This window comes from Stylophora pistillata, chromosome 1 (genome assembly GCF_964205215.1).
Source record: "Stylophora pistillata chromosome 1, jaStyPist1.2, whole genome shotgun sequence".
NCBI classification, from domain to species: domain Eukaryota; kingdom Metazoa; phylum Cnidaria; class Anthozoa; order Scleractinia; family Pocilloporidae; genus Stylophora; species Stylophora pistillata.
In genome coordinates, this window is record NC_142519.1 from 2,529,829 (window position 1) to 2,555,862 (window position 26,034).

General features: G+C 39.4%; 1 protein-coding gene and 1 pseudogene across 2 annotated transcripts in view; one reads left to right on the plus strand and one right to left on the minus strand.

Moving 5' to 3' along the window:
• Positions 1–3,646: 3,646 nt before the first annotated feature.
• The window catches only part of LOC111340803 (fibroblast growth factor receptor 4), a 47,328-nt gene continuing 24,940 nt past the window's right edge, over positions 3,647–26,034 (minus strand). Inside the window, exons 5-15 of one of the 2 annotated variants that reach the window (XM_022947711.2) lie at positions 25,426–25,722; positions 25,152–25,279; positions 23,825–24,290; positions 23,346–23,453; positions 22,873–23,054; positions 15,963–16,085; positions 8,918–8,988; positions 8,409–8,449; positions 7,903–8,002; positions 6,464–6,563; positions 3,647–6,174 (exon numbers count right to left, since the gene is read on the minus strand). In XM_022947711.2, coding sequence (XP_022803446.2) covers positions 6,139–6,174; positions 6,464–6,563; positions 7,903–8,002; positions 8,409–8,449; positions 8,918–8,988; positions 15,963–16,085; positions 22,873–23,054; positions 23,346–23,453; positions 23,825–24,290; positions 25,152–25,279; positions 25,426–25,722 — 1,652 coding nt within the window. In that variant the 3' untranslated portion in view covers positions 3,647–6,138. The remainder of the gene's footprint in view (positions 6,175–6,463; positions 6,564–7,902; positions 8,003–8,408; positions 8,450–8,917; positions 8,989–15,962; positions 16,086–22,872; positions 23,055–23,345; positions 23,454–23,824; positions 24,291–25,151; positions 25,280–25,425; positions 25,723–26,034) is intronic. The other variant, XM_088730915.1, reaches the window with a different exon arrangement.
• On the plus strand, positions 16,512–20,960 carry LOC148740802 (uncharacterized; annotated as a pseudogene).

Genomic DNA, 26,034 nt, shown 5'->3' on the forward strand with positions numbered 1-26,034 from the left:
AAGCAACAATAGAAGAGGACGGAATAATAGAAGAAAAGTATAGAGTCTTGGTACCTCTTCTTAATTCGCCAAGCGAGTGGTAAAAAACCTCCACAACAAATTTGGTGGAGGACCCGTCTTCAACAAAACCGGTGGAGCACCCGTTACCTACAGGTTGGTAAAAGACGCTTTTGGAATTCCTACAATTGTGAGTGGAACTTCGCTTTAATCAGCATGCTTTTCCGTTGCAAGCTAATTTTACTTTCTAAATCTGATTAATAGCCGAGTTCTTTTATAATGATCTAGCCAGCGTAGAATGTAACAGTTTATTTAGTGTATAGGTCAGTTACCTTCTGCTTTGATTCTCGCTGTTAATGGTCAATTTCAAAGTTAGCATTTTCCCTTTGTTAGTAGCCTTTTTTCTTTTTGGTTTTGCTGTTTTCCTTTTTTTTTTTGTTGGGAAATTTGGCTCATGCAGTATCTCTTAAATATTCATCCTGATTACTAGGCAGCGAGCGCGAGCCCTGGCTGAACATGCCGTTAGCCAGGAAAACTTAGCTGTAGGTTCGGGCTCGTATGAGTGGCCAGCCCCTCCTCCACCCGTTCAGCAATCGAGAGTACCATTCTTTCCTTCAATTTTTAAATCAGCTAATAGATCGACGAGGGCTGACGCACAATCAAAGGCGTTTAGTGGAATTCCTACGCCTTGTGAATGTTCTCTAGTTTCTTCTTGTACCTGGAACCTGGAGCCAAAGTTCTGACTCCGAAGAAGATCTTATTTATGAGAGCGGCAAGACCAGAGAAAATCCTTCCGATCGTGAAAATGTAAGCGAAGATTCTCTCGAAGCTCGTAATGACTCGGTTGTTGATAGTCGACATAATTCTTTGGACTCATCACAATTGTCTCTAGCACCAGCCTATGCAGAAGTGGAAGAGAAGTTAGTCAGTTATGCCAAGCAGTCGAACGAATGCAAGCTTCGTTTAATTCACAAAATAGAAACGGCGGTGTTAAATCACCAGTTACGTTTGCAATTTTTAGAGGCGACGAATCCGAAGACGCTCATAAATTTGTTAGGAATTATAAGAGGGCCGGTAGACTAAATGGTTGGGACAACGATAGTTTAGCATTAGGGCTTCCTCTTTATTTAAAGGCCTACACTAGCGCTTGGTTTAAAACTTTTCCAAGGGTCGACGAGATGTCTTTCGAAGAATTGTCTGAGATATTAGTCACGCATTTTGCCTCCGGTGCTAGTGAGTGGCGCGTAAGACAGGCGCTAGGCCAACGACGACAACTAGAGAAAGAATCGGTTGCAGATTATGCTTATAGCCTTCGAACACATTTTTCGAGAATTAATTTGCCCAATTCTGAGTGGACACACTACTTTGTCCAGGGACTCATTCCCGAGACTGGCGAGCACTTTGTTTTGCAACAACCTGAAAATTTGGAATCGGCAGAAAACCTCGCTAAGCTAAAAGAGTCAGTATTGGAAGGGTCGAGTAAACGCGCAGACTTTAACCCTAAGGAAGTATCAGCGCAAATTTTGGAAGAACTCTCAAAAGCAATCAACCCTAACGATTAGTCAATTAGTGCTGTGGGTCCAGCTTCAGATCAAAACCCTCAGATGAGCAAGTCTGAGATGAAGCAAATTATTAGAGACGAATTTCGCGGATTAATGGGAAGCAATATCAATAACAGACCCAGTGGTTATAATCAGCGCTCACACCAGAATTTACAGCCATGGAGTTCCCGGTCTCGTTTTGGCGGTGCCTTTTTGCTATAATTGTGGTCGAAAAGGACATACTTATTATTTTTGTCGTTGAAAACCTGATACTAGGAATTTTCGTCGTGGAGGTGTAAGACAAAATTTTTTATCAAAACAGGGGTCAAAACACTTCTAACTGGCAGTCTAAGCAGCAGGGAAACTGAAAAGTGCTTCTGTCTCGTCAGAAAATAAACCCGTGATGAGGGCGTCAAATACTGTACAAAAACCTTTAATGAAACTTGTAGACCGAAATTTATTGGGAGGATCTTACAATGCTGATAAACCTGCTTTCAGTAAAGCCAAGCCTGCCGATATTTCAGTAGATGAGAGAATGATATTTTGCTTGTAACTTCATTTCGCTTTTTCGAAATCCTTATCATTAACAAAAATATATACAACAAACAGCGACGAAACTTCAAAATGCAAACAACAGTCGGATTCGCTAGAACCTACATTTGTATACAACTGAAGTTTCGTTGTAATAATATCTATGAGAAAATTCAAACTTGGTAAAGCTTAGACTTTGCTTCGGTTTTAGCTTTGTTCAGATGGTTGTTTTGTTTCCAAGCAGTGTTAAGTTTAGTTGTCATTTATATTTTTTTTTATCAATTCGAACCTTGTACCTCCTGCGACTGGTATTTTACATTACTTTATGCAGCCTATTATTCAAACATCCAATAACGAAATTGCTAAATAAGAGGTCCAAAGTATTGATGTAAATTAAACTGGCAGACTCAAAATAATGCGAGTGGGTGATCACAGTTCCTCCTTCTAACCATGACGCCTAATAGAGCTGTCTGAAACTCATTCACTATCGATGACAGCAGTTTTATCCCGGGGGTCTTAGCCTTGACTGTCAATCCAAAATTAATTGCTGTGTTCCGATACGGGTAAAGTGTTTTGGCAAGCTTAAAGATCTCAGATTAACGTAGAATTGATTACATCACGAGACGGTGTTCTTGAACCTCGACATGTTTAGCCTATCAAGTGGCAAAAAGTCACGATTATAAAGAATTGTCTCCCGTTATCTTTGACATCTATTATTATTTGGAGGCGAAGACATTTTGACGCCATTCAATTCCATGAGCTTTCAGTGCACCAGAAAGGATTTATTCATGGATGTAAGACAGTCATTGAAATTTAAAGATTCCCCTGTCCACAAATTTAGATTATAAGAAGTGAAAATTTAATAGCCTGGCTATCCGGAAAAATAGAGATAGGAATTATCGAAATAATTTTTTACATGAGTTGTCCTCTGAAACGCGTCGACGGTAAACTTCAAAGTTGTCATTCGTTTGTCATTATTGTTATATAAACCACAAGTTGACCTCTCCGGTTTTTTGTTGTTGTTGTTGCTTTTTTTTTTTTTTTTTTTTTGTATGCATCATATACATGCTTCCGTTTGGAGACCGTATTAACGATGGGAGTTGAAAGAATAATTTTTTTATACTTTCCAAATAGTTAGTTCATCGATAGCAAGAAGTGCCTTTTCTTTTTCGGAAGACGGACACTAGCTTACCTCATTTTCCTTATATCAATTTTCTTTTTATCACGGAACCCGCGTGTCTCTACTGAAACGGGATCGAAGTTCTGCGTGACGTCGCGCTAGTTTGCTGACTAGATTGACGGGAGATAAAAATAATAACTGCTAATGTGGAATAATGCTCGGAGCATTTTTTTCGATCAAGTGGGTGCAATTTATGTACCGTATCTTCACATCGGCATATCATAAGCCAGCGAGATTCAAAGTTTTCTCATGAAATCGAGGCTTTGTGTTTATTAAGTCAGTACAAGACAGTGACAAAGTAGAAAGCTGAGACGATTTGGCTTCTGATCGATACCCACAGGCTACCACAAACCTCTGAGGACTGATAAACGGTATGAATAGTATATGTTCTCCTTCGTCGAATGCAATATATTTATCATTGTTTTCATGATTACTATAATATTTTGCGGTGTTCCGGCATGTTCAAGCATACTCTTTTATGTTTTGGCATGTTCTGGCATTTTCCGGTATGTTCCAATGTTTCTGTTTGTGATGTTCCGGCTTTGTGGTGTTCCAGTGTTCTGGTGCTCAGTTGTTTTTCCGGTGTTCCAGCGTAGTCCTACGTGTTCTGGTGTTACCAATTCTATAGTTCGATTGTCATAACATACCGTTTTGTAGGCAAACTGAGCAGTTTTTCTTGTTTTATGACGAGCTTTAAATTTTTCATCTTGATAAAGGCTTCACTGAAACTTTTCTTATTCCTAGACATCAAATTGATTTTCACTCATAAGAAAATATCGGCAAGCACTTTTTTCTGGCATATTTCGGTTCTCTCGTGCTTCGGCGTTCTGTTGCTGAAATCTTACTGGATTTAGTACACGCCATGAGAAAGAGCGAGTAAATCTAGCGTTGCGGGTTATAAACTGTTCAAAGATGGACATATTCTGGACCCACAAGTCCATGACGCCGTAAGAAGTTTACCTTTCGGAATCGTAGTATCAGAACCATTCGTGTTACTTTTCGGTGTTACCTGTTCCTGGATGCAAAAGTACAAGTGATCACGGTTTACTGAAGCTGCACCAGTACTAAAATCCACGCAAGTCTCTATGGAGTCCTCAAAATCGAGCTTTCTGGGACAAACCTTGGCTTGCGGTTGTTCATCACGCTGTCTCTTCCTATCGGCAAGACGCTTCGAACGCGAACTAACAGAATTCGTAGATTTCGTTGGGTTAAAAATAGTCGGATAGCTGTCTGAACGTGCACTTTTTCGACCAGGAATTGAAATCTCGATGTCGCTTTCCTTAAAATGCAATGATCAGTTCTTGGATCGCCGAGACTTCTTACGCTTATTGAGCCTTGAAGGAAAGCAACAATAACCGAGATCTTGTCTTTTCTTATAAATACTCCCATTACAGCAAATAACAATAGCACAGTACTTGACCATGGCACACGCGAAAATAAACTGCAATGGACCAAAAAACAAAAAACAAAAAAACGCCGAGAATTCTCGATTTATCAAACCCACACAGGTCTCCCTGCAGTGTTTGCAGTGGTGTGTTTGTTTTCATCATTCGCGCCGTAATCCTATGAGCCTCGCTTCGGTGTTGGAGTTTCGTCACAAGTCTGTCACGCTGAAATTTATCGAAACTAGGCTATTTGTTACTGTTTCAACATGGTTGCCAAGGCTTTACAGCACAGAGCGCGGTTTATCCTATATTGATGATTTACACTCACTTTCAAAATATCTTTGGTCATAAGCTTTCGAAACAGAAACAGAAACAGGCAAGCAATGAAACAAGGCAACAGAAACAAAATGAGTAGACGAGAAGCAATGAAGCAATCCTGTACTTATCAAAATTCTGTTCGACGTAGGGTCAATTTACATATTGTAACGTAAGCAATCCGGCTGAAATCTCATTAAACATATCTGATTTTAAAGATGACTCCAGAAAGGTCAAGGATCGAGACGATTTTCACATAGTTACATTGGATATCAGATACGATGAATGTATGAAGTTCATATATTTTGCACTGCGGTTATAGATACGTATGATGCACGATCCTCGCAGTAGAGAGCGCTATTTATGCAATAGCGAAAACCAGACCTGGAAAAAATCAGGCCTGTACGGGATTCGAACCACTGACCTGCATAAATAGCGCTCTCTACTACGAGGATCCAGCATCCTACGTACTTTGGATATATTGACACGAGTCTGGACCGCTAGTCGGTCCTGGGAAGTCTCTTTTCTTCGAGTTTTTCCTCATAGCCAAACGTCCGTAAAATTATTTCTATAGAAGGCAGGGAACTTTGAAAGTCTAATACAAAGATGTGTTTGAGATCGTGACATTCGGCAAAATTGAGTTGAGTCAACAAACATATTTATTTTAAGTGAGAGCACCATACCGGGTTATTTTTTACCTAACTTGGCAATTCCAAAAATGGAAATGTATTGGACAACCACAGATAGATTAGTTTTGACAGATAACAGCCAGCGAGTAGTCCTTCGTCAATATCGCTATGGCACAAGCGTTTCCTCGCTCGCGGGAAAGTTTGAGGGCTTGAGCAAGCGAACTGACGACAAGTCGGCGAAGAGAGAGGCACAGAACAAACCAGTACAGACATCTCGCCGGGCAGCTTCGCTCAAGACCTCAAACCTTCTCGTGACACAGACGCTGACAAGGAGGGCTTGCTTGTAGACTAAAAGAATAAATGCTTTGGTTTTTTCCCAAGTAAATCCAATAATCCACGCTAAGATAGTCTTGTTAAGTAACTGCGATATCTTACTCAATTTCAGAAAAAAAATTTTGAAGCATAATTGATGCATTCTGCATATCGTGGTTGTTATATCATTGAGTGTAATAAAATGAAGTGTACGAGTTTGTTTTAATATTAGAGCATCATCAAACTTCTCAGTTGTTGTCTTCTGTGATGTTGATATACGTTCTCTGCAAGAGATTAAGGAAATAACGAATCAGTCATTCACTATTTAAGAACATTGAATACGACTGAGAACAGTGGTTGATTATGAATTAAACTGAAGTAGAGAATGAAGTCCAAAATACGGTAAAGAAAGAACGCAATGGATAGATTCTGGATAGATAGATGAAAGATGGAAGCACAAACAGATGACAGGAAGAATGGATTGATGGAGGCATGGAGGCATGGAGGCATGGAGGCATGGAGGCATGGAGGCATGGAGGCATAGAGGCATGGAGGCGGGGATGGATCGATTACCTTAACCTCTCGCAAAAGATTCTTCAGTTGCTTTGTAATCTCATAAAATGTTGGTCTCATCAAAGGATTTTCTTTCCAGCAAGAGCTCATCAGTTCATATCTAAAAATCCAATGCAGCATGTTAACAAATATCCTTCTGTAAATGATACCTTTAGCATCTAAATTTACCGTAACAAGACTGGAAAGGGGTGTAGCTCTCCCCCGGCTTAGTAACCAACCAGCAGAAAAACGCAAATATTGCTGACATTCAGTTTTTATTTAATATCTTAACAAATATTTACTGAAATGACACCTAAGACAACTCATTTTAAAGTGTATAAAATGAAATTCTCAGGAATATATAGATTTTATAATTAAAACTAAGGACTTTCCTGAAAAAATAAATTTTAAACACAAAAGAAGCAAAATAATAGTGAAAAACTCGAGGTAAAAGTCCCTTATCCTCATTAGCACAGGAGATGGCAGACTAATTAATAGCACAAATTGATTAATAGCACAAATTGATTCATTAATAGCACAAATTGATTCATTATAGCACAAATTGATTAATAGCACAAACATGTTAGCAATATGTCCTGAAAATTTGAAAGAAAAATAATAAATACTGTTTCTTTTACAAATTCTTATTTGCGCTCACATCATTCGAAAAAATTTAAAAATTCAAAAGATGCAATGCCATGGTTATCGCCGTTTGAACGAGGTATCGATTACACCTGAGACGAACAACTTCGAATTTCAAGACCACGCGGTCGATGGCGACGATTTCGCAATGACGATTTCGACTTCTTACCTCGATTCTCCACTCTCGTTTGCTAGCTACCGGTCCAAATCACTTGATTTTTATCCACTTTCCATCCCATCAGCGAAGTTTTTATCATTAAATAGCTCTTCCAGTATCGTTTCGGCAGAGATATTACTCACACGCGCTCGTTCGGCGAACAATGCCCTCTTCTCGGGTGAAAATTGAAATTTGAAATGAGCGTTGTGTACGTTACATTCAAGCGTCTACTCGCAAACTTCGTACGGGATTTGTTTAATATTTCAACGTCACACACACTAAATTTGGAGGAAATCAGAAGTAACGCAATATTTTTTCGAGCCGGCGAAAGTCATAGGTGTAATTACACATATGAAATACAGGGGCTGCCGGGAGAGGTGCCCTCTTAATGTTACACCTTATCTTTTAATCTGGATCATTGAAATGTTTATTGACATCATGTGTGACATGCAACAAGTCTTAAAAGTGTAACGATTGGTTTAAATTAATGCACTAATTTGATTCCCAACAAGGGCTTCTTCCTCGCTATTCATCTTCAAAAAAAGAAAAAGATCCAGAACAGTGATAATTATTTGTAAAATAAAGCAAGTAAACGTTCTATCCTTTTGAAACCTTCCACAAATTATCACTACAAGCTTAATAGAATAATTTTGAAGCTTACAGCTCTCGCGAGCATTGGTTGGGACGAGGCATCCGGTATCCTGCCGCAAGTTGACTTACTAGGGCAAGTGGTGATGTGATATCGGGATATGGCAGTCCACCTAGTTGGTAGTAAGAAAATGTGATTTAACAATTATAGTTTAAAGAAATAAAACAACAAACAAAACAACACTCTTAGGCAATGATTATTTTACCAGTAAATATATGAAAAAAGTAGAGACCTGAAAAAGACTGCCTCAGTTGCTAATTAGAAACCAAGCCTTGTGACAAATGATATTTGCAGCAAGGTCTCATTCTATACCTGGGCACCAAGCAGCCCTCTGATCTTGTTCAGTTTTGTCTGATTAGTAATGTCAAGTTTTCAAAAACACCTTTGTCCATAAAGATCTTTATAATAAAAGCAAGCTTAAGATAAGGAGCCTTGCTGACACTGATGGGAGCCTCATGACAAAAAAAAATTTTGTGCCCCTTAAGGTGTCGCTTCAAGTAGCATCACACGACACTTACCATAAGTGGCGATTTCCCACAAGACAATACCAAATGACCACCTGCAGATAAGAGCTAAGGCCTTAATAATTTTATTGAATAAGGAAATATTATAGCTGAGCGTTTCATTTATATTTCTAGATAGCTCGTCGAGGTATCCCTATTATACGGATCGCGCGCAGTTGAGCATGATTTTTTCACTCTTCTGACTTCAATGTGTAGATTATCGTTGTTGTTTTTTCCGTTTTCTCTATTTCATGTAGTGTCAAATTTAAACAACCTATATGTGCTACAGATGCTCGATTGGAAAGAGATAGTTATTTAGATTCTTAGTACTCTCACAATGTGTCAAAACTAAAAGCTAACAGTATTGTGGGTATAGATAAATGCAGACGAACAAAGAAAGCAGAATAAAGGAACAAAATTCTAGGCGATCATAAAGGTTTAATTTTGGACGAAACGCAAGTAAGTTGTGGAAGGGCAGTCAACGTAAGTTTGCTTACAGTATAACCCTACAAAATGGAACTTACACATCACTCGCGGATGTAAAACTTAGATCTCGTAGAGATTCTAGCGATGACCATCTCCACGGTAAACTGCCCTGTTGAAAAGAAAGAGCCACGTGTACAAATGTTTGTAAACCGGCGATGTAACTCGAAAATAGTCGGAGAACGACTCACCAAACTATCCCAAAGACGCTTTCACTGAGAGAAAGAGCGTTATCTACTTATGTATTCAAAGGCTATGATTATGATTATCCAAATGAATTTAAGAGCGGTCGTCTATAAAAATCGAGCAGAGGTGTTGAAAATAAAAAAAAAAATAATTTTTTTCAAACTTTTCCAGAACACAGCTATGAATGGCCTTAGTTACGGAAAAATATCAAAAATGCGGAAAAAAATTCTTTTGTGAGAACGGTGGGATTTGGTGTTTGGGGGTTCGTAACCGTGTTTTCCCGGTGGAATAGTGCACCTCAAGATAACGGCCCAGAAAAGTTTATTCGACAGAAATTCGGAAACCACATAGTTTCCTTATTGGTTTTGGCGCGATTTCTCTCACCATCTTGCACCCGTGATCACCAAAATTTTTAACTGCTTACTTAGGCATCAAACCTTCCCATCTCTGTGGAAATTAGCAAACGTCTCGCCCATCCCTAAGGTATCTCCTCTGACTGAATGCAATCAGCTTAGACCGATCTCATTAACCAACATCATAATGGGAATTTTTGAGCGTCTCATCTGTAAACAAGAAGTATCTCCTATCCTCAAGTCTGCGATCGGAACTGACCAATTCGCATATAAGAAGGGGCACAACACAACTATGGCCCTTATTAAGTACCTACACTTTTGGCTTGAGCGACTAGACCGAGATGTGGCTTTTGTAAGAGCCTTCTCATTCGATTTCAGTAAGGCTTTTGATTCAATCTCCCATCGCATTCTATTCAGCAAGCTGGTGTCGTATGACATCAATCCATACATCAAGAACTGGATAATAAGCTTCCTGTGTGATCGCCGACAGAGAGTAGTAGTTGATGGAGTGGTTACCACTTTTCTCAACGTTAATAGAGGAGTTCCCCGGGGAACTGTGCTTGGACCCTTACTTTTCTCTATCATGGTGAATGATATTAAACCGGTCAGCCCCCAAACCCCACTGATTAAATATGCTGATGATATTACAGCAAGTGTGCATGTTACCACTGGCCCTAATCTTAAAGATTTATCACATTATGAAGTAGAAAATATCAAACGTTGGGCGGACAAAAACCTGATGACACTAAACATGAAGAAAACCTTTGAGATGGTTGTTAAAGGTAAAACCACAATGCCCCTTCCAGAGCCCGTGGACGGAATTACCAGAAAAAGCGAACTAAAGCTGCTAGCAGTTACAGTAAACGAAGATCCATGTAACTGGGACGTTCAATTTGAAAACATGCTCAGCAAAGCAACTTCTAGACTGTACATCCTCAGAGTCTGCAAATACTACGGCTTTTCTTTACAAGAACTTACACTGCTGTTTGACAGTCTAATTAGGTCACTTTTTGCTTACGCAATTGAGGTGTGGGCCTCTGCCCACTACAGTAAATATCTCTCTCATATTGATAAGTTCTGTAAGCGAGCTTTACGTTATGGTTACACCAGAAAATACACTCCCATGATGGATGTAATTAGAATGAAAGACAGGTTTCTTTGGGACGAGATAACCTCTGACAGCGCAAATCCATTGCTTGCACTTTTACCAGCTCAGAGAAATATGTGCCTCAGGAAAAGAGGACATAATTACATCCTGCCTCTTAGAACCGAAAGTTTTAAACGTTGCTTTTTTAATAGATGTCTTTTCGAATTTGTGTAGCCACTTAGTCTTGTATATACATAAAGGTCGGCACACACGAGGGGACTAGTCCCTGCGACTAGTCCGTGCGACTAGTCCCGGCGACAAGTCTTTGAAGGGTTTACACGAGGGGACCAGTAGCAGGGACTAGTCCCTTAAGGCGTTCTCACGGGGGCACTCAATTGCACAAGAACATAGGAAAATTAAGAGGCAAAAGATGTTTCTTAGTCTGGAGCGTTACCCGAAAACAATTAAAATTTGGTAACTTTTCATTGTAGCACTATTAAACATCAACGCAAACGAACTACACTTATTCAGTCGGATTATTCATGCTTTTACGTGTTCCGTTTTTTTTTTATTATTATTATTTTTAACAGACACAGAGTCAAATAGGGTAAAAATTCCATCAAAACGGCTCCAAGACATCTGTATATGTTTACAAAAGTAGAAAGAGTTTTTTATTCTTCAGTTGTAGAAATCTAGAAGTCAGGGAAAATTCATAGAAACTGCAATGTTTACAAATACCAGAGGTCACGCATCCTACTGACCCGTGATTGGCTTATTTACCGTTTAGTCGCAGGGACTGGTCGCACAAACAGTTCACACGAAGGGACAAACATTTGTTTCATGCGACAAGTCCCTGCGACTGGTCGCACGAATTCAAACCAGTTTGAATTCGTGCGACCAGTCGCAGGGACCAAATTTTGGTCCCTGCGACCACAGAAATGTGTAGTTCACACGAAGGGACTAGTCGCATGAAACTGGTCGCTGGGACTAGTCGCAGGGACTAGTCCCCTCGTGTGTGCCGACCTTAATGAATTGATATATGTAGGAAATTGGAAGTCCAGACGTTTTGTCTCTGGACGTGTTTCTTTTATTTTTTCCAAGTCAAAAAAGATCTTATCTATCTAATTCTAAACCAAGAGATGTTTCTCAAAGGTTCTGAAGTACTTTTTCCAAGATTCCTTAAAAAACCATTTTTTTACGAATTTTCTATTTCAGATAAAATTTCACCCATCAAAACATAGCTCAACTCTGGCGACAAAAATCGACCATTGTTACCTGGCTCCATAAACTGAGACAATAACCATTGTCAAGATCAAGGTTTCTTCTCTTAGAAACTGCAATAAAATTTTTGGGCTACTTAAACTACGAATTTTTAGAGCGATTTATATAAGTGTATTTGAGCTCAAGAAGCGCGTTATGTGACGAACGTGACTTGCACGTCACATTAAGAAAAACATTATCAAAACACTCGAATTCCCTCTTATATCATACAAAACCTTCGAATCAGGTCTCCTTCGTGTTCAATATACATATAGTTTTCTCATGAAGCCAAAAAGTCAAGGCAATCTGGGCAATTTTCAATAGTCTACTATATGCAAATTGTTGGTTTATGTTGTCACAATGGCCATATTCGCAACTAATACCAACCCAACAATAACAAAAACTTTGTTAACGTCAGAAGGAATTGCCCAGGCTATAATTACACAGAATGTTACCTTTAGAAGTCGGTCAGTGTAAAACGAAGACTGCGGACTGCAGACTGCGGACTGCAGGCCAGGGGTAAAATGCAGACTGCGGACTGCAGACCAGGGGTAAAATGCAGACTGCAGACCAGGGTTAAAATACAGACTGAGGGTAAAATAAAATATGCATAATAAAAAACAAGACTTTGGAGTGTTCCTACCCGTACCCGTTATTTGTTTTCAAAATCCCGAAAACTCAAACCAAGAGGCGTTTATTCGCCTTAGTCAAACATATTATCAACCTCGAGTTCTTGAACTCCCAATTTTGTTCAACCAAGTTTCCCAAAAGCGCCCAAACTGATCGTAATGCTATGCATCTTACCTTTGTTTACATGTCGGCCATTTTGAATTGCGCTTTCGCGAATAGGTCTGGGACCGAGTACTCTTTCGGCGTTCAAACTCTTCATATGGCCTTGGAATTGTTTGGAAGACAAGGCAAGCAAAACACGACAGCACAACAACAAGGCAAGGTAAAGTTGTAGGTATCGAGCATAGTCTGTGAAAGACATTCACGCAAATTATCGAAAATTACCATGAGATCGTCGTCCTCGTTTTCCGACATTTTATAGTGCCATGTGATTTGGGGAAGACGTGACTTTTATACAGCTTGAAGCGGCCTTTATGTGTTTAGTGAATCCTGACGGTATATTAATTTACGGGTACAACACACTTTATTTCATCCTTATGACTCATTTTTTTATTATTATTTTACCCTCAGTCTGCATTTTATCCCTGGACTGCAGTCTGCAGTCTGCATTTTAACCTCAGTCTGCATTTTACCCCCGGTCTGAATTCCGCAGTCTGAAGTCCGCAGTCTGCGCTTTACACTGGCCGCTTTAGAAGTGGTTTCAATGCCAAGGGTATGCACTTTAGCCCGTTCCACCGTTTTCAAAACTTATCCCTGTGAGGCGTAAGTAGTCCACTACTCTGGGTCAGACGGCCCAGGTTCATGTCCTGGCTGGGGCTTAACGATGTGTCCTTAAGAAAGACGTTTTACTCACATTGCTTCGTCTTCCCGGATAGGAGGTCCCGTCTCTTGCAGGGTAAGGGGGCAAGAAACGTTAATTTCCCGCGCACGAAATTACGGTGTGATGGATGTCCTCCCCTGAGGTGGTATGGCTGGGTTATAATTTGGGTGGACTAGCTTGAAGGGGATTCATGTTCCTGTTCTAGTCCTTCCCATTGCGGTTAATGCAGGAAAATGACTGAACTAAACTATAATTTCTCGCCACTGCAGTGCGATTGATGGTATGTGATTGCGTTACATACAGGAAGCCCATGAGCGTGAGAATGCTTATCTTCGCCTTTTTATTTGAAATTGCTTCGTTTGCTAAAATGGCGACATGCAGCTTTTCCGAGCTTGTTGGTGGTTCTTCTAGTTCCAGCAAAACCAGTGGAGAAAGTAAATGCATAGTCATAACTAAGTGCAAAAGAGACATCCAAGGTCATCTTACATGATACAAATGCCATGATGCTCAGCTGGAAAGTGAGTTCATTCTTCTTTTCGCCAGAGCAGGTAAATATCTCATTATCAAAAATGTCAAGAATGTTTAGCCAACGCAAATAATGTATCCCTCTTTGTCCTGCTTTTATATTTTGAACCAAGATCAATGAGTTCATATCGTGACACAGTTCAATGGCCCGGATTTTATCTTTGCTTTAAGATTTATTTCTTGAATCCACGTAAACGCTTGAATGCAAGGCAACAGGATGCCAGTCAGCCTTATATGTTGTCATGAAATTTGAAGCATTGGTCCATGCTTACAATTTATTTATTCTCTATCTATCCATTCCTTCCTTCTTTCATTCCTTCATTTATTTATTTATTCTTTTATTTATCCACTCCTTCATTTATTTAATAAGTATACATATGATATACACTGGAAATTATACCCATTATATTTACATTATTTTACGAAATGGGTCTGGGGGAGGGCCAGGGCTTGTACTGAATTACGCTTGACCCTTTACTCCAAACTAAGTTCCCAAGATTTGAAATTTTATATCATTCTGAGTGAACAAGTAAACGATTTCGCTTTTTCAGGTATATTTGAAGTCGAGGAAAGCAATAAAGAACTTTCAATTTGTCCCAGACATGGAGACGACTCGAGTTATTCGTTGCAACTTGATCAAGCTCAAGACGGCATCTTTTATAAATAGCTGAAATCAAATTACAGCTACATATTTTTTTTGGAAAAATCATCGTGGCGATCAGGATGGAATTCTGATGTATACTCATGTGACCCCACTGGAACAAGTGTAGATGTTAAAGCATAAAGCTTCTAAGACTATTGCAGAGTCATGCCTCGATCACCTTTCCGTGAAGACTTCCCATGTAAAGCCCAATCCGATGGACAGGAGCATTTCTTTTTTATTGCATAGCAATCTGGTTCCAAAGTCGTCTCTATGAACGAGGCTTTATATTTCATGAAAACATATAAGGCTGACTGGCACCCTGTTGTCTTGGATTCAAGCGTTTACGTGGATTCAAGAAATAAATCTTAAAGCAAAGATAAAATCCGGGCCATTGAACTGTGTCACGATATGACCTCATTGATCTTAGTGCAAAATATAAAAGCAGGACAAAGAGGGATACAGTATTTGCCTTGGCTAAACATTGTTGACATTTTTGATAATGAGATATTTACCTGCTCTGACGAGAAGAAGAATGAACTCACTTTCCAGCTGAGCATTATGACATTTATATCATTTGAGATGACCTTGGATGTCTATTTTGCACTTAGTTATGAATATGCATTTACTTTCTCCACTGGTTTTGCGGGAACTACAAGAACCACCAACGAGCTCGGAGAAGCTGCATGTCGCAATTTTTAGCAAACGAAGAAATTTAAAAAAAAGGTTAGCAAGAAAGAGGAAGGCGAAGATAAACATTCTCAGGCTCCTGAGCTCCCTGCGTGTAACGCATTCACATACCATCAAATCGCACTGCAGTGGCGAGAAATGGTAGCATGAAATAAGGTGAATAATAGTCTTGTTTAAGAATTGTTATGTGGTTTCCGAATTGCTGTCGAAATAAATATTTCTCGTCCGGTATCTTGAGGTGCACTACTTCACCGGAAAAGCGCGGTTGCGAACCCCAAAACAGAAGATGCCACCGTTCTCCCAAAATAATTTTTTTTCGGCATTTTTGATATTTTTCTGCAACTAAGGCCATTCATGGCTATGTTCTGGCAAAGTTTGAAAAAATTTCAATTTTTTTATTTTCAACACCTCTGCTAATTTTTTACAGACGACCACTCTTAAGAATTCCTCTTGTTGATAACGATGATCACTGACTTACAGTAAATCCAGGTTTTGGCAGTGATGTTGAGTATCTTATTGTCATGATCATTATTACCGTTAGAATTAAATATAATTACTATCATCATATTAGTATTATAACTAGTGTTAATGTCAGTTTTGATGTAAGTGTAGGTGTTAATATTTTTTATCATCGTGCCATCATTATCACAATTGTTAAAGTTATCCTTTTTCAGCTCGTTAAAAGAAAAATAGACAAATAGCTAAAGATTGCTCCCCAGCCGCCCTTAAGATGTAAAGGGGCTTTGGGGGAGTTTAATCACGAAAACATACGCTGGAAGGAATTATGTTTAGGATGTTTGCTAATTAATGCTACGGAAGAGCATAAACATCATGCATTATAGTTTGTTCATTTGCATTTTTGCACCCTTCGATATTGATTGGAAAGAGCACTTACGCTGGAGGTTATGGTGTATATTCCAGCTTCGGATATGTCCCTGGCTAATCCAAAGTCTCCGACTTTAGCTACCAAATTGGCATCGACTAAAATGTTTCTCGCCGCTAGATCGCGGTGCACGAACTGCGAGAGAACCACATACAATAATTGTTAGCACCCGAATGATATGGTGGCCTCTGCCACAGTGCAAAATGTTGTTACTGTTTCGCAGAGTCATTCTACAGCATTGAACTCAGCCTTCCATTCCAGGTGTACTGCCCTGTCATTCCCTACTTGCTAATAAAAATAGCTAAGGATTTTGGATTTTCTCACATAGTGGTTTCTGATCGAAATTATTATATAGAATGCGTGCGTTCCAATCAAGATTCCGCTTCTGTCCTCGCGTACCGGTTCACAAGAGCCAATACAAAAGACCAAACAATACACAATAGCTAACCGATAACTCCTAAACAAAGAAAGAACAATGGTAATTCCCTTGTGAACCGGTACACCAGGACAGAACCAAGATTCCCTACGGTGTGTTCAGTGTAATTCCTTCTCGTACACTAAATGCCTGAACTTAAAAGAGTGATGTTTAAAAGCTACTCAGGTAAGCAGGTCATGGATTGGAAATGCTCGCTATGCTCCTTGCCATTTAGTAATGGGGATTGTTCTTTTAATACGGAGCCAGATTTTGATCGCGAAATTGGGAAAGAATCATCTTTTAAAGTGCTACTGAAACGAAATTTTCGTATGTGAAATTTTTGCTCTAACCTGTAGTTTTGAATATGGTGATCATCATGAGATAATTTGCTTTGGCCAAAATGAGGCGAAATATATCTTTTTTAACCGTTCAAATAAAAGAAAATTACACAAAACCATGTCCGGGCTCTGGTACCGAGCGAAATGGATTGATGACGTCACTAGTTGTGTTCACTCCGATAGCGTGGTTTATTTCACCCACTGTTTGTTTGTATTCGTGGGCGAAGGAGATGGCAGATATTGAAGTTTTGTCAAGTGAATCTTCTTCTGAACGAAACGAAGTTGTCTCCAGTAGCGAAGAGGAAAATGGTGACGTAAAATGGGGTTGACAGACCTACACGACTCCCCAGCGTGTGTTTAGAGTAGCATATTCAAAGTTTAGCCCTCACTAACTATGCTTTGAGCGACCGCCCTCTTTTGTAAGATACGAGTGGCGGGTTTTCTGTATAGTTCGCTCAGTAGTGGTTGTGTTTCTATTAAATGCCAGTTTTTCATGAGAATTTGCTTTTTGTGTGGCACTGAGTACGCACATCAGGGATTGCGTCTTTTTCGAATCGTTCACCTTTGTAGATGTACGGCTATTTTTTTTTTACTGTCTTGATCGTTAAGTTGTCTTGATTGCTTTAAGCTTGCGCCACGCGCGCTGATTCGATCGTACTACAGTTCTTAGTGTTCAATGTTCCAGCCGCTTTGGCTCGTTTTCTTTTCTTTATTTCGGTATTAAAACGACCGATTTCACGTTCATAGAAGCGCACGATCGCCTTGACTGTTTCTTGCTCCGCGTTGTTAAGGATTTGCTTTATCTCATTTTTGAAATCCTCTTCTGCTCTTATTCTGGCCCTTGCCCTATATTGCAGGGATTCTGGGCATGTTCTGCTAGGCATTTTGTACAGAGGGATTTGTTCGTTATCCTCAGACTTGCCGAGTAGATCATCTTCAGTGGCGGTGTCGTATGAGGCTTCCATGTTTTCTTCATTCTCTGAATGGCATTGCCTTGGTCCAGGGAGTTTAGTAGCCCATTTGCCGTTATAATGTCTTTCGACATTTTCTGTAGATGGTCAGGCAAGACCGCGGTTTCGATCCTAATCTTGTGGATCTCGTCAGTTGCCGATTAACTAAATAGACTGGTAGAGATTCGTTGTCGGTATCAGTCGGGAATTTTGCTCCCTATCCAAGCTAACCTCTCGCAGATAGCCAAGATGCCGATATGGCCGCCGATGAAGAAGACGAGGATGGCATTTTGCCCGAAATCCTCTTTTTCGGCTTCCCAACATGCAAGCCACACTCCATGCTTTCATAGTTAGTAGAGGAGACTGGTTAGGAAACGCGGCAAACTTCAGTCGGATAGGTTATTGTTCGATTTTATCGAGGTCACGTGACAATGACCCTGCACACATAAGTCCAAAATGGCGCCGCGGGCTTGTTTCGACAGTCACGTAGCGTTTAAGTTTTTGGATTTTCTCCGTGATCGAGAGACATCTTACCTTCAAAGTATAGCTAAAAACATTAATCAAGTCAGTGGACATAATGCCAGGTGAAAATTTTTCAGTATTTGGCTGTGGAACGTGTAGGAGAAGTAAAGGAATTGGAATCTGGAAGCTACCGGCGCCGCGAAACGCAGAATACAAGAAGTGGCGAGAAGACTGGCTGAAAATAAATAAGTTACTCTATGTTAGATACTTTAACCATATAGCCTTTATACTCATTTTTGTCTATAAAATAATCATTAATCAGCAATATTTCATATGTTGCAGGTTGTAGCTACCGAATTAATCTTTTGTAATACAAGAATTGGCGAGAAGACTGGCTGAAAATAAATAAGTTACTCTATGTTAGATACTTTAACCATATAGCCTTTATACTCATTTTTGTCTATAAAATAATCATTAATGAGTAATATTTAATATGTTGCAGGTTGTAGCTACCAAATTAATCTTTTGTAATAAATTACTTATTGACAAATTGTGGCAGGCTCTTAATTCTAACTATATCTGCCTTTCTTGTTCTTTGCTGGCTCTACAAATTTCCTTTCGTAGTGTTTCTGTCTTCATTTGTTTACATTGAATTTTGTGTTTCTGTATAACATCTTTGGCCAGTAAAAAACACTGTACAGTAACATATAAATGAATAATGCTGTCCAAAACATCTTTTGCAATGCTGTTATCTACCACTGTGTCTGAGTCCAACAACATGGTGTTATATGCTTAGACCAATTGAACATCACAAGCTGATTTGGATTCTATCTTAACATTGTCAATCTTCAGCTGGAGACTTCTTGAGGTCAGAATCCTAAAATTATGTTCTATTCTCTTAAAAATTGTTTGAGCTTGTTTAGAAATAACCCAAAGTCCACCTCGGTTTAAAGATGAAATTAGTTTTTGACTCCCTGCAACATGCAAATCTTCTGCTTTGCCAGCTTTCAGTATTGAAGCTGTTTGTTCAGTATGTGCTGTGGGATTATATACATTGTCCCCTCTACGAACTATGATGCTTTTACCCTTCTTTCACAGAAGTACACAACCAGTGACGTCACAGGGCTGTTTTGGTCGCGCCAAGATGGCCGCCAATTTTGATCTCAGCCGGTCAACTTCGAATGGTTAAAAATGTACTTTCCGCTATGCGTTGGCCCAAAAAAAGTACACAGCGTTTGAAAATAACGTTCAAAATCTATTATATTGCAAAAATCTCGGATATGAAAATTACGTTTCAGTAAACAGTAAACAGCATCCAGAATAAATTTGAAGAGCTCAAAGAGCTGAATGATGTTTTAAAAGCTCACATCCTGGTTATATCCGAGACTAAGATCAATAGTTCGTATCCTAATAGCCAATTTACCCTAAACAGATACCACATATATCGGAAAGACAGAGTAAAAGGTGGCGGAGGACTCATTGTCTATTTCTCCTCTGTAATTCCATCAAAGAAAAAACACTACCGAGAGCATACAAAACGCTTTAAGCTGTCGGTGTCGAATCCAGGATAGGGAGAACTGATATAGCATTACTTGCTATCTATAGGCCGCCTAGACCGTCTAGGAAAGGCAGAAAAATGCCATCCGAGGACAAATACCTTCAAAAAGTAGAGGAAGAAATCAACGACTTCTGTCAGTGGCTATGTTTTCAATAACAAACAATCGTCATTGTTGGTGATTTAAACATGGACAGGTTACGACCTGACAGTGCTGAAGGAAAGATTCTAATTGATCTTCCAGAAATTAACAACTTGTAGTGCTTGATAACAAAACCTACAAGAATATCAATTCACTCACAAACGCTTCTCGATGTTCTGCTCACAAATACCCCAGAACTTTTTGTACAAAGTGGAACGTACGATCCAGGACTAAGTGATCACTGTATGGTATACGGAGAAATGAAAGAGAAAGTTCATAAGCACAGAACGAAGGTAACTACCTACAGGCAGACGAGAAACACTGATTTTCAACATTTCAACCACGAACTTCTGGAAGCACCGTGGCATGTGGGTTAAATATTCACTGATGTAGATGATAAGTACGAGTATTGGACCGCCCTCTTTGAGTGCACAGTGAACGCACACGCCCCTATCAAAATAACACGTGTGCGTGAAAAGGACGTACCCTACATGACCCTAACTTGGAAAAAGGCGATAAGGAACAAGTGGAAACACGCCATACTGTTTGCGAAGAACCGAACGCCAGACAACATGGAACTTAAAAGAAAGTACAGGAATATTTGCACACGCGAACGGAGGAAGGCTATCATGGAATACTGGTTCGCCAAATCAGAGGAGCTGAAATCCAAGCCAAGGGAGTTTTACAACGCCTTTAGGCCATTTATTAATCGCAAAACTAAGGAATCCACCTTGATCAGTTTAAATACAAAAGAGGGTATCATTGTAAAAGATCAATGCGAGGTAGCTGACCAATTAGTGAACTATTTCACCACAGATGCTGTTAGCATTGTAGGAGACAATGCTATTTGCATCACAGAAGAGAACCATGACAACCAAAGCAGTGTTAAAGCTCTAAGAGAAGCATACCTAGGAACGCACTTCGAGTTCAGTCGCGTCGGCAAGGATCAAGTGCAAAAGGCGCTTGAAAATATCAACCCCAATAAGTCCTGTGGGTGGGACCCCGGAGCACCGTCTAAACTCCTTAAGAACGTGGCCTGTGGAATTGCCCCATCGCTAATGACTCTCTACAACAGCTGTATCGAGCTGGGGCGATGGCCTTGTGCGTGGAAAATGGGAGAGTGGACGCCAGTGTTTAAAAAAAGGTGACAAACAACTGGCGAAGAACTATCGTCCCATAACGTCCCTTGTTACCGTAAATAAGACATTGGAGCATATGCTCAGTAAGCAAATCACCTTGCACTATGATCGAACTCTCTATCAGAGAATGACAGCTTATAGAAGACATCATAGCTGTCAGACCACTCTACTTAGACTCGTGGAAGACTGGAAATCATCTGTTGACAGAAAGGAACTGGTGTACATACTGTCTACTGACTTGAGTAAAGCCTTTGACTTTCTTAGCCATTCTCTAATCGTAAAGAAATTCGAGGCCTATGGCATTGGACAAAATTCTCTCAACCTTCTTAGATCATACTTTGACAATAGGCTCAATAGAGTGAAAATAAAAGGAGTGACAAGTGACTGGAAAAGGATGGTGCTTGGCTGGCCGCAAGGCTCGTCCTTCGGCCCCCTTCTGTGGAATTTGTTCCAAAATGATATGTCCTTTCATATAAATAATGCTACTTTGAGCATGTATGCCGGCGACCATCAGATGTATGTCACGAGGGAAGAAGCGTGACGTTGTCGCGCAAAGTATTAAGATACATGGAGAGAAAGCTCTATCCTGGTACAAGAACAACTATCTCTCAACCAATCCAGTAAAAGTTCCAGCTATTAACGATCAACTCGAGAAATGTTGACAAAGACAACGAATATCAAAATCTTTCTGTTGATCGTCATACTATTAAGAGAATGGGGGAAATACGGCTTTTAGGAGTTCAAATCGATTAAATTTGAGTTTTGCTAGTCATATCAGTGATCTATGCTCTAAGGCCAGTCAAAGAGTAGGGGTCCTAGTGCGGCTACGCAATTTGATACCCAGTAATGCTAAACTATCACTTTACAGGTCTTCAATTCTGCCCCACCTAACCTACTGTCATCTAGTATGACACTTTTGTAATGCATCGGATCGGAGAAAGCTTGAGCGGATTCAGGAGCGAGAACTTAGGGCGGTGTACAAAACTAGATCAGGTTCCTATTAAAAACTGCTAAGTCGCGCCAAATTACCGACGTTGAACAATCGGCGCCTACAAGACATTGCCACTTTGATGTTTAAAGTTAAGCACAGTCTCGTACCTGAGAATATTTCTGACTTATTTAATATAAAGAACACTCAATATAATTTACGGAACAGTGACTTCGATCTGCCAAGATTCGAAACTGTAAGATTTGGTAAGAATTTTATCAAATATATGGGACCTCTCATCTGGTCGAGGTTACCAAGACACCTAAGAACGATAGAAACTCTAAATTCGTTCAAAAAGAACATAAGAAAAGTCGAACTTTCAACTCTCGTTAAAATTTAAAACTTAACTAAATAACTTTATAATCTTTTTAATTATCTACTGTAAATAACTATCATCTACATATGTAAATGCATTTGACTTTTAAATTTTCTTAGTGTCCCCCATTAGCTTATGGCTAAAAACATAGACACTTAAATAAAGTTTTTCATTCATAGAAAGTGTCGATACTTCTTTCTGCCCGTGTTTATTTTTTCATATATATATATATATATATATATATATATATATATATGTATATATATAATATATATTTAGTATAATTTCAGAGCTGAACAAAGAGTTTCCAGGAATCTGATTGGTCGAGCGGTTCCTTATAACACGTTATATAAACCGCTCCGCGAGGTTTATATAAAGTGTTAAACTAAAATGTTAATAAATGTTACTAAAATGTTATGATTTTAGAAATTTCTCTGTTGTTCAGCTCTGAAATTATACTAAAACAATTATTCACCTCAGTCTCGGTGAATATTGTCGAATAATCCCCTTGACTTCGTCTCGGGGATTATTCGACGATATTCACCTTACCTTCGGCGAATAATTGTAAAATATAGATTTTTTTTTTGACGTCTCTAAACACAAGCAGTTGGTCTTACCTTTCTTTCCTCTAAATGTTGCATTCCTGCGGCGATCTGAAATGCAATTGTAACCAGCTGCCGGTCATTCAACTTACAGCAGACGTTATGATATTGGTTCCATTCCTTAGGCGTATTCTTGGCCTTCAAAAGATTTTCCAGGCTGTCACCACGAATCAATTCAGTGACAACGAGAATACTTCCTAGGAAGAGTACAGCAAACAATTATGAGTTGGTACAGACAAGCTTGGTTGGTGTTGAATTGGCAAGTTGGATCCAAAGGGCCAAGAACCAAATATTCTAAATGATTTTTAAGCATTTTGCTTGGAAACGAGATTTTTGATGAGTGTTTGGGGAAGTAGTTGCTTTCATTAGAAGATCAATACTGTTCTAACTGACCTTACAAACGACTGAAGCCTTCCCCGATGGACCGTACGATTTCAAACTCTACATGCCTACCACTAATCAAGTTGTGTTGTCGAACACTGTCTTACCTCTCTCAATCCGTGTGCCAACTAAAGTGACAATATTTGGATGTTTCCCAGCATGCTTTAAGGTCCTTATCTCATTAAGCAGGGCTTTTTTGGCGCTGGCATTAGGGTCTATAATTACATAAAGGACATACAGAGGATCTCTTAAATAGCATCATTTTATTTAGTTCGCTCTTTGCATGTGGCTGTGGTAACAAAATAATGATATGCAAAATGGAGCGTGTTTTAAGGCTGTAAAAATTGCTCAGAAGAGACAATAGTAGAATTTCTGGACGTTTTCCACCGAAAGAAAATGAAGGAAAAATTAAACCTCTAAATTAGAAGTCATTGGCAGCTGGTTATAACGTGTTAGGCTACAAACGCATGGATTGGCCAGTAAGATAGCTCATAGAGAAGTTATATAGAGATAAACCAATGTATTTACGAATTAACGAGTTGACATTTTCATTAAGGGAAGCATCTCTCTGATCTATTTTGTGTACCTTTTAGCTTTTTCACCGCCACATCAATGACATTTCCATCTTTTCTACCATATCGACCTTTGTAAACGATCCCAAATTCACCTTCACCGAGTATTTCGTCCAACACTTCGAGATTTTCCATGTTGTCACGTTCTTCCGCGGTTTCTTGAAAGATCTCTTTCCGATCCCCTTGTTCGTCGCTCCCTTGGTCAACGCCTTCATCAACAATGACATTGTCGCCACCTGTAGTATCCTCACCCCAATCTAATCTCTCCTGAACTCTCTCTTCTATATCTTGTATCGAATGGTGCTTCCCACCACTTCCGTCTGGAGGCTCTGTTTCCCCTGATCCATCTTCAAATGTACACACCAGTGGCCTATGCTCAGATTTTGTGATTAATTTGGGATTAGGTGATTCAAGTCTCTTTATTCCGTTTATCAAGTATTTGTCTTTTTCCAAAAGCACCTTGGTCGCACTTTTTCGTCCCTGTATTTCATTGCAGAGAAAATACACTTTTGATATATATTCAAGAAGCGTGTTTAGTTTTATCATCATCATATGTAATTTGTTCGTGGTTCCTTCATGTAACTGCATTTGAGCGGGTTGAACTGAATTTCTCTTTTACTCTGAGTCATTTTTGTTATTTCTATTTAGAATAATTAACATTTGTTCGAGACTGAAGCATAAATTTAGGCTAAGATCACACCCAACATTTTGTTTTACCACGATAATCCTCAAATTTGACGATTTTAAAGTATCTAAGCAAGGAAATATGATTGCATTGCTTCATAAGCCCAATGAAAGTGGGCCATATAAGCTCAACAATAAACTCAAATATTAGCATACTGCTGCTGCGGGTATTTACTGATTCAAGGAGGACGAAAGAAGAATTTGGAAGAGTAAAAGTACAGACAGAAATGGAAGTTTTCCTTCGCCTCTACATCACGTATAGCTTACAAAAACGATAAAACCATAAAGTTGTTATTTTTATAGAAATTAATAACACATTTAAAACTGACGGAAATCTTCCTCACATAACCTCGCTTTTACTGGAGTCCAATAAGTCACTGGAATAGACTAAGCGGGTACTAGCTTTCATAGTGGGCAAGGTGTTCGCACCTTGTCAGTCTTTGTAATTGTAAGACGAGGTGCCACGAGTGTCAAAATGCCTCGCAAATTGTTAGAAAACCCTCTTTCCCATTCAAGATGGACTGAAGAGATCAAACGCCGTTTGTGAAGATGTGACAACGACAGTTAATCGATATCCTGAAAGGAGTGAAAACGTTGACCCTAATCCCCACAGTGTTCATATGTACGCCAGTATTTACGAAGTCGCTTATCCTATACCTCTTCACCGCGATTTCTGAGTTGATTCCTCACAAGCACGATGAGTAAACAGATAAGTGCAGCTGCCAAAGCACAGAATACAGCGATTTTTACAATAGGAAATGCTGAGTCTTCTTCATTTTTGGAATCTGGCGGAGCAAAGATAATTATTCTAACCATTAACAGAAGGATTGAAAACTTTTATAGTTAAGTGAAAGCGCGAAAAATTTTGCTGTGGATGAGTTATAAAAAAAAGAAAAAAAATTTCGAGAATCATTCATAAATAACATCTAACCTATCTTCAATACAGCCACTCCTGATTGGTCTCTTCCGATGCTATTTTTTGCAATGCACTGGTATTTTCCATAATCTTCCATCTCTACCCCTTTAATTAATAGCTGGCTGCGAATCGTTCGGTTATCTTGAATGACTCTTGCTCTGGGGTTAGATTGTGAGACGTGTGAAGTGTTGTCCTTTACCCAGTGGATGGCTGGCCTCGGAAAACCCTTTGCAGTGCAGTTGAAAATAGCATTGGAACTGATCGAGACACTTTGATTCTTTGGACCTTCAACAATCTCAGGCATTTGAGCATCTGAAAATGAACATTGAAGCCTTTATGCACGTGTCGCCGTGGGCTGTTTCATTTTCGGTCTTCCTTTGGGATGTCAGGGCCAGCTTGTGTAAAATTCGAAAGAACTGACTGGAAGAATACTTAACGTAAGGGAATCTTAATGAAAGGAAGTCTGAAAACGTGCATGAACCGGGCGAAACTAAAATGATAGCTATAAATTCTGACAAGAATATACAATTAAAAGAGACTGTGAATTATTTTGTCTTGGTACATTAATGAGCTATACTGAGTATATGAGGCCTACTTGTGTGAAGGAGGCAGCTGCATGTCTCA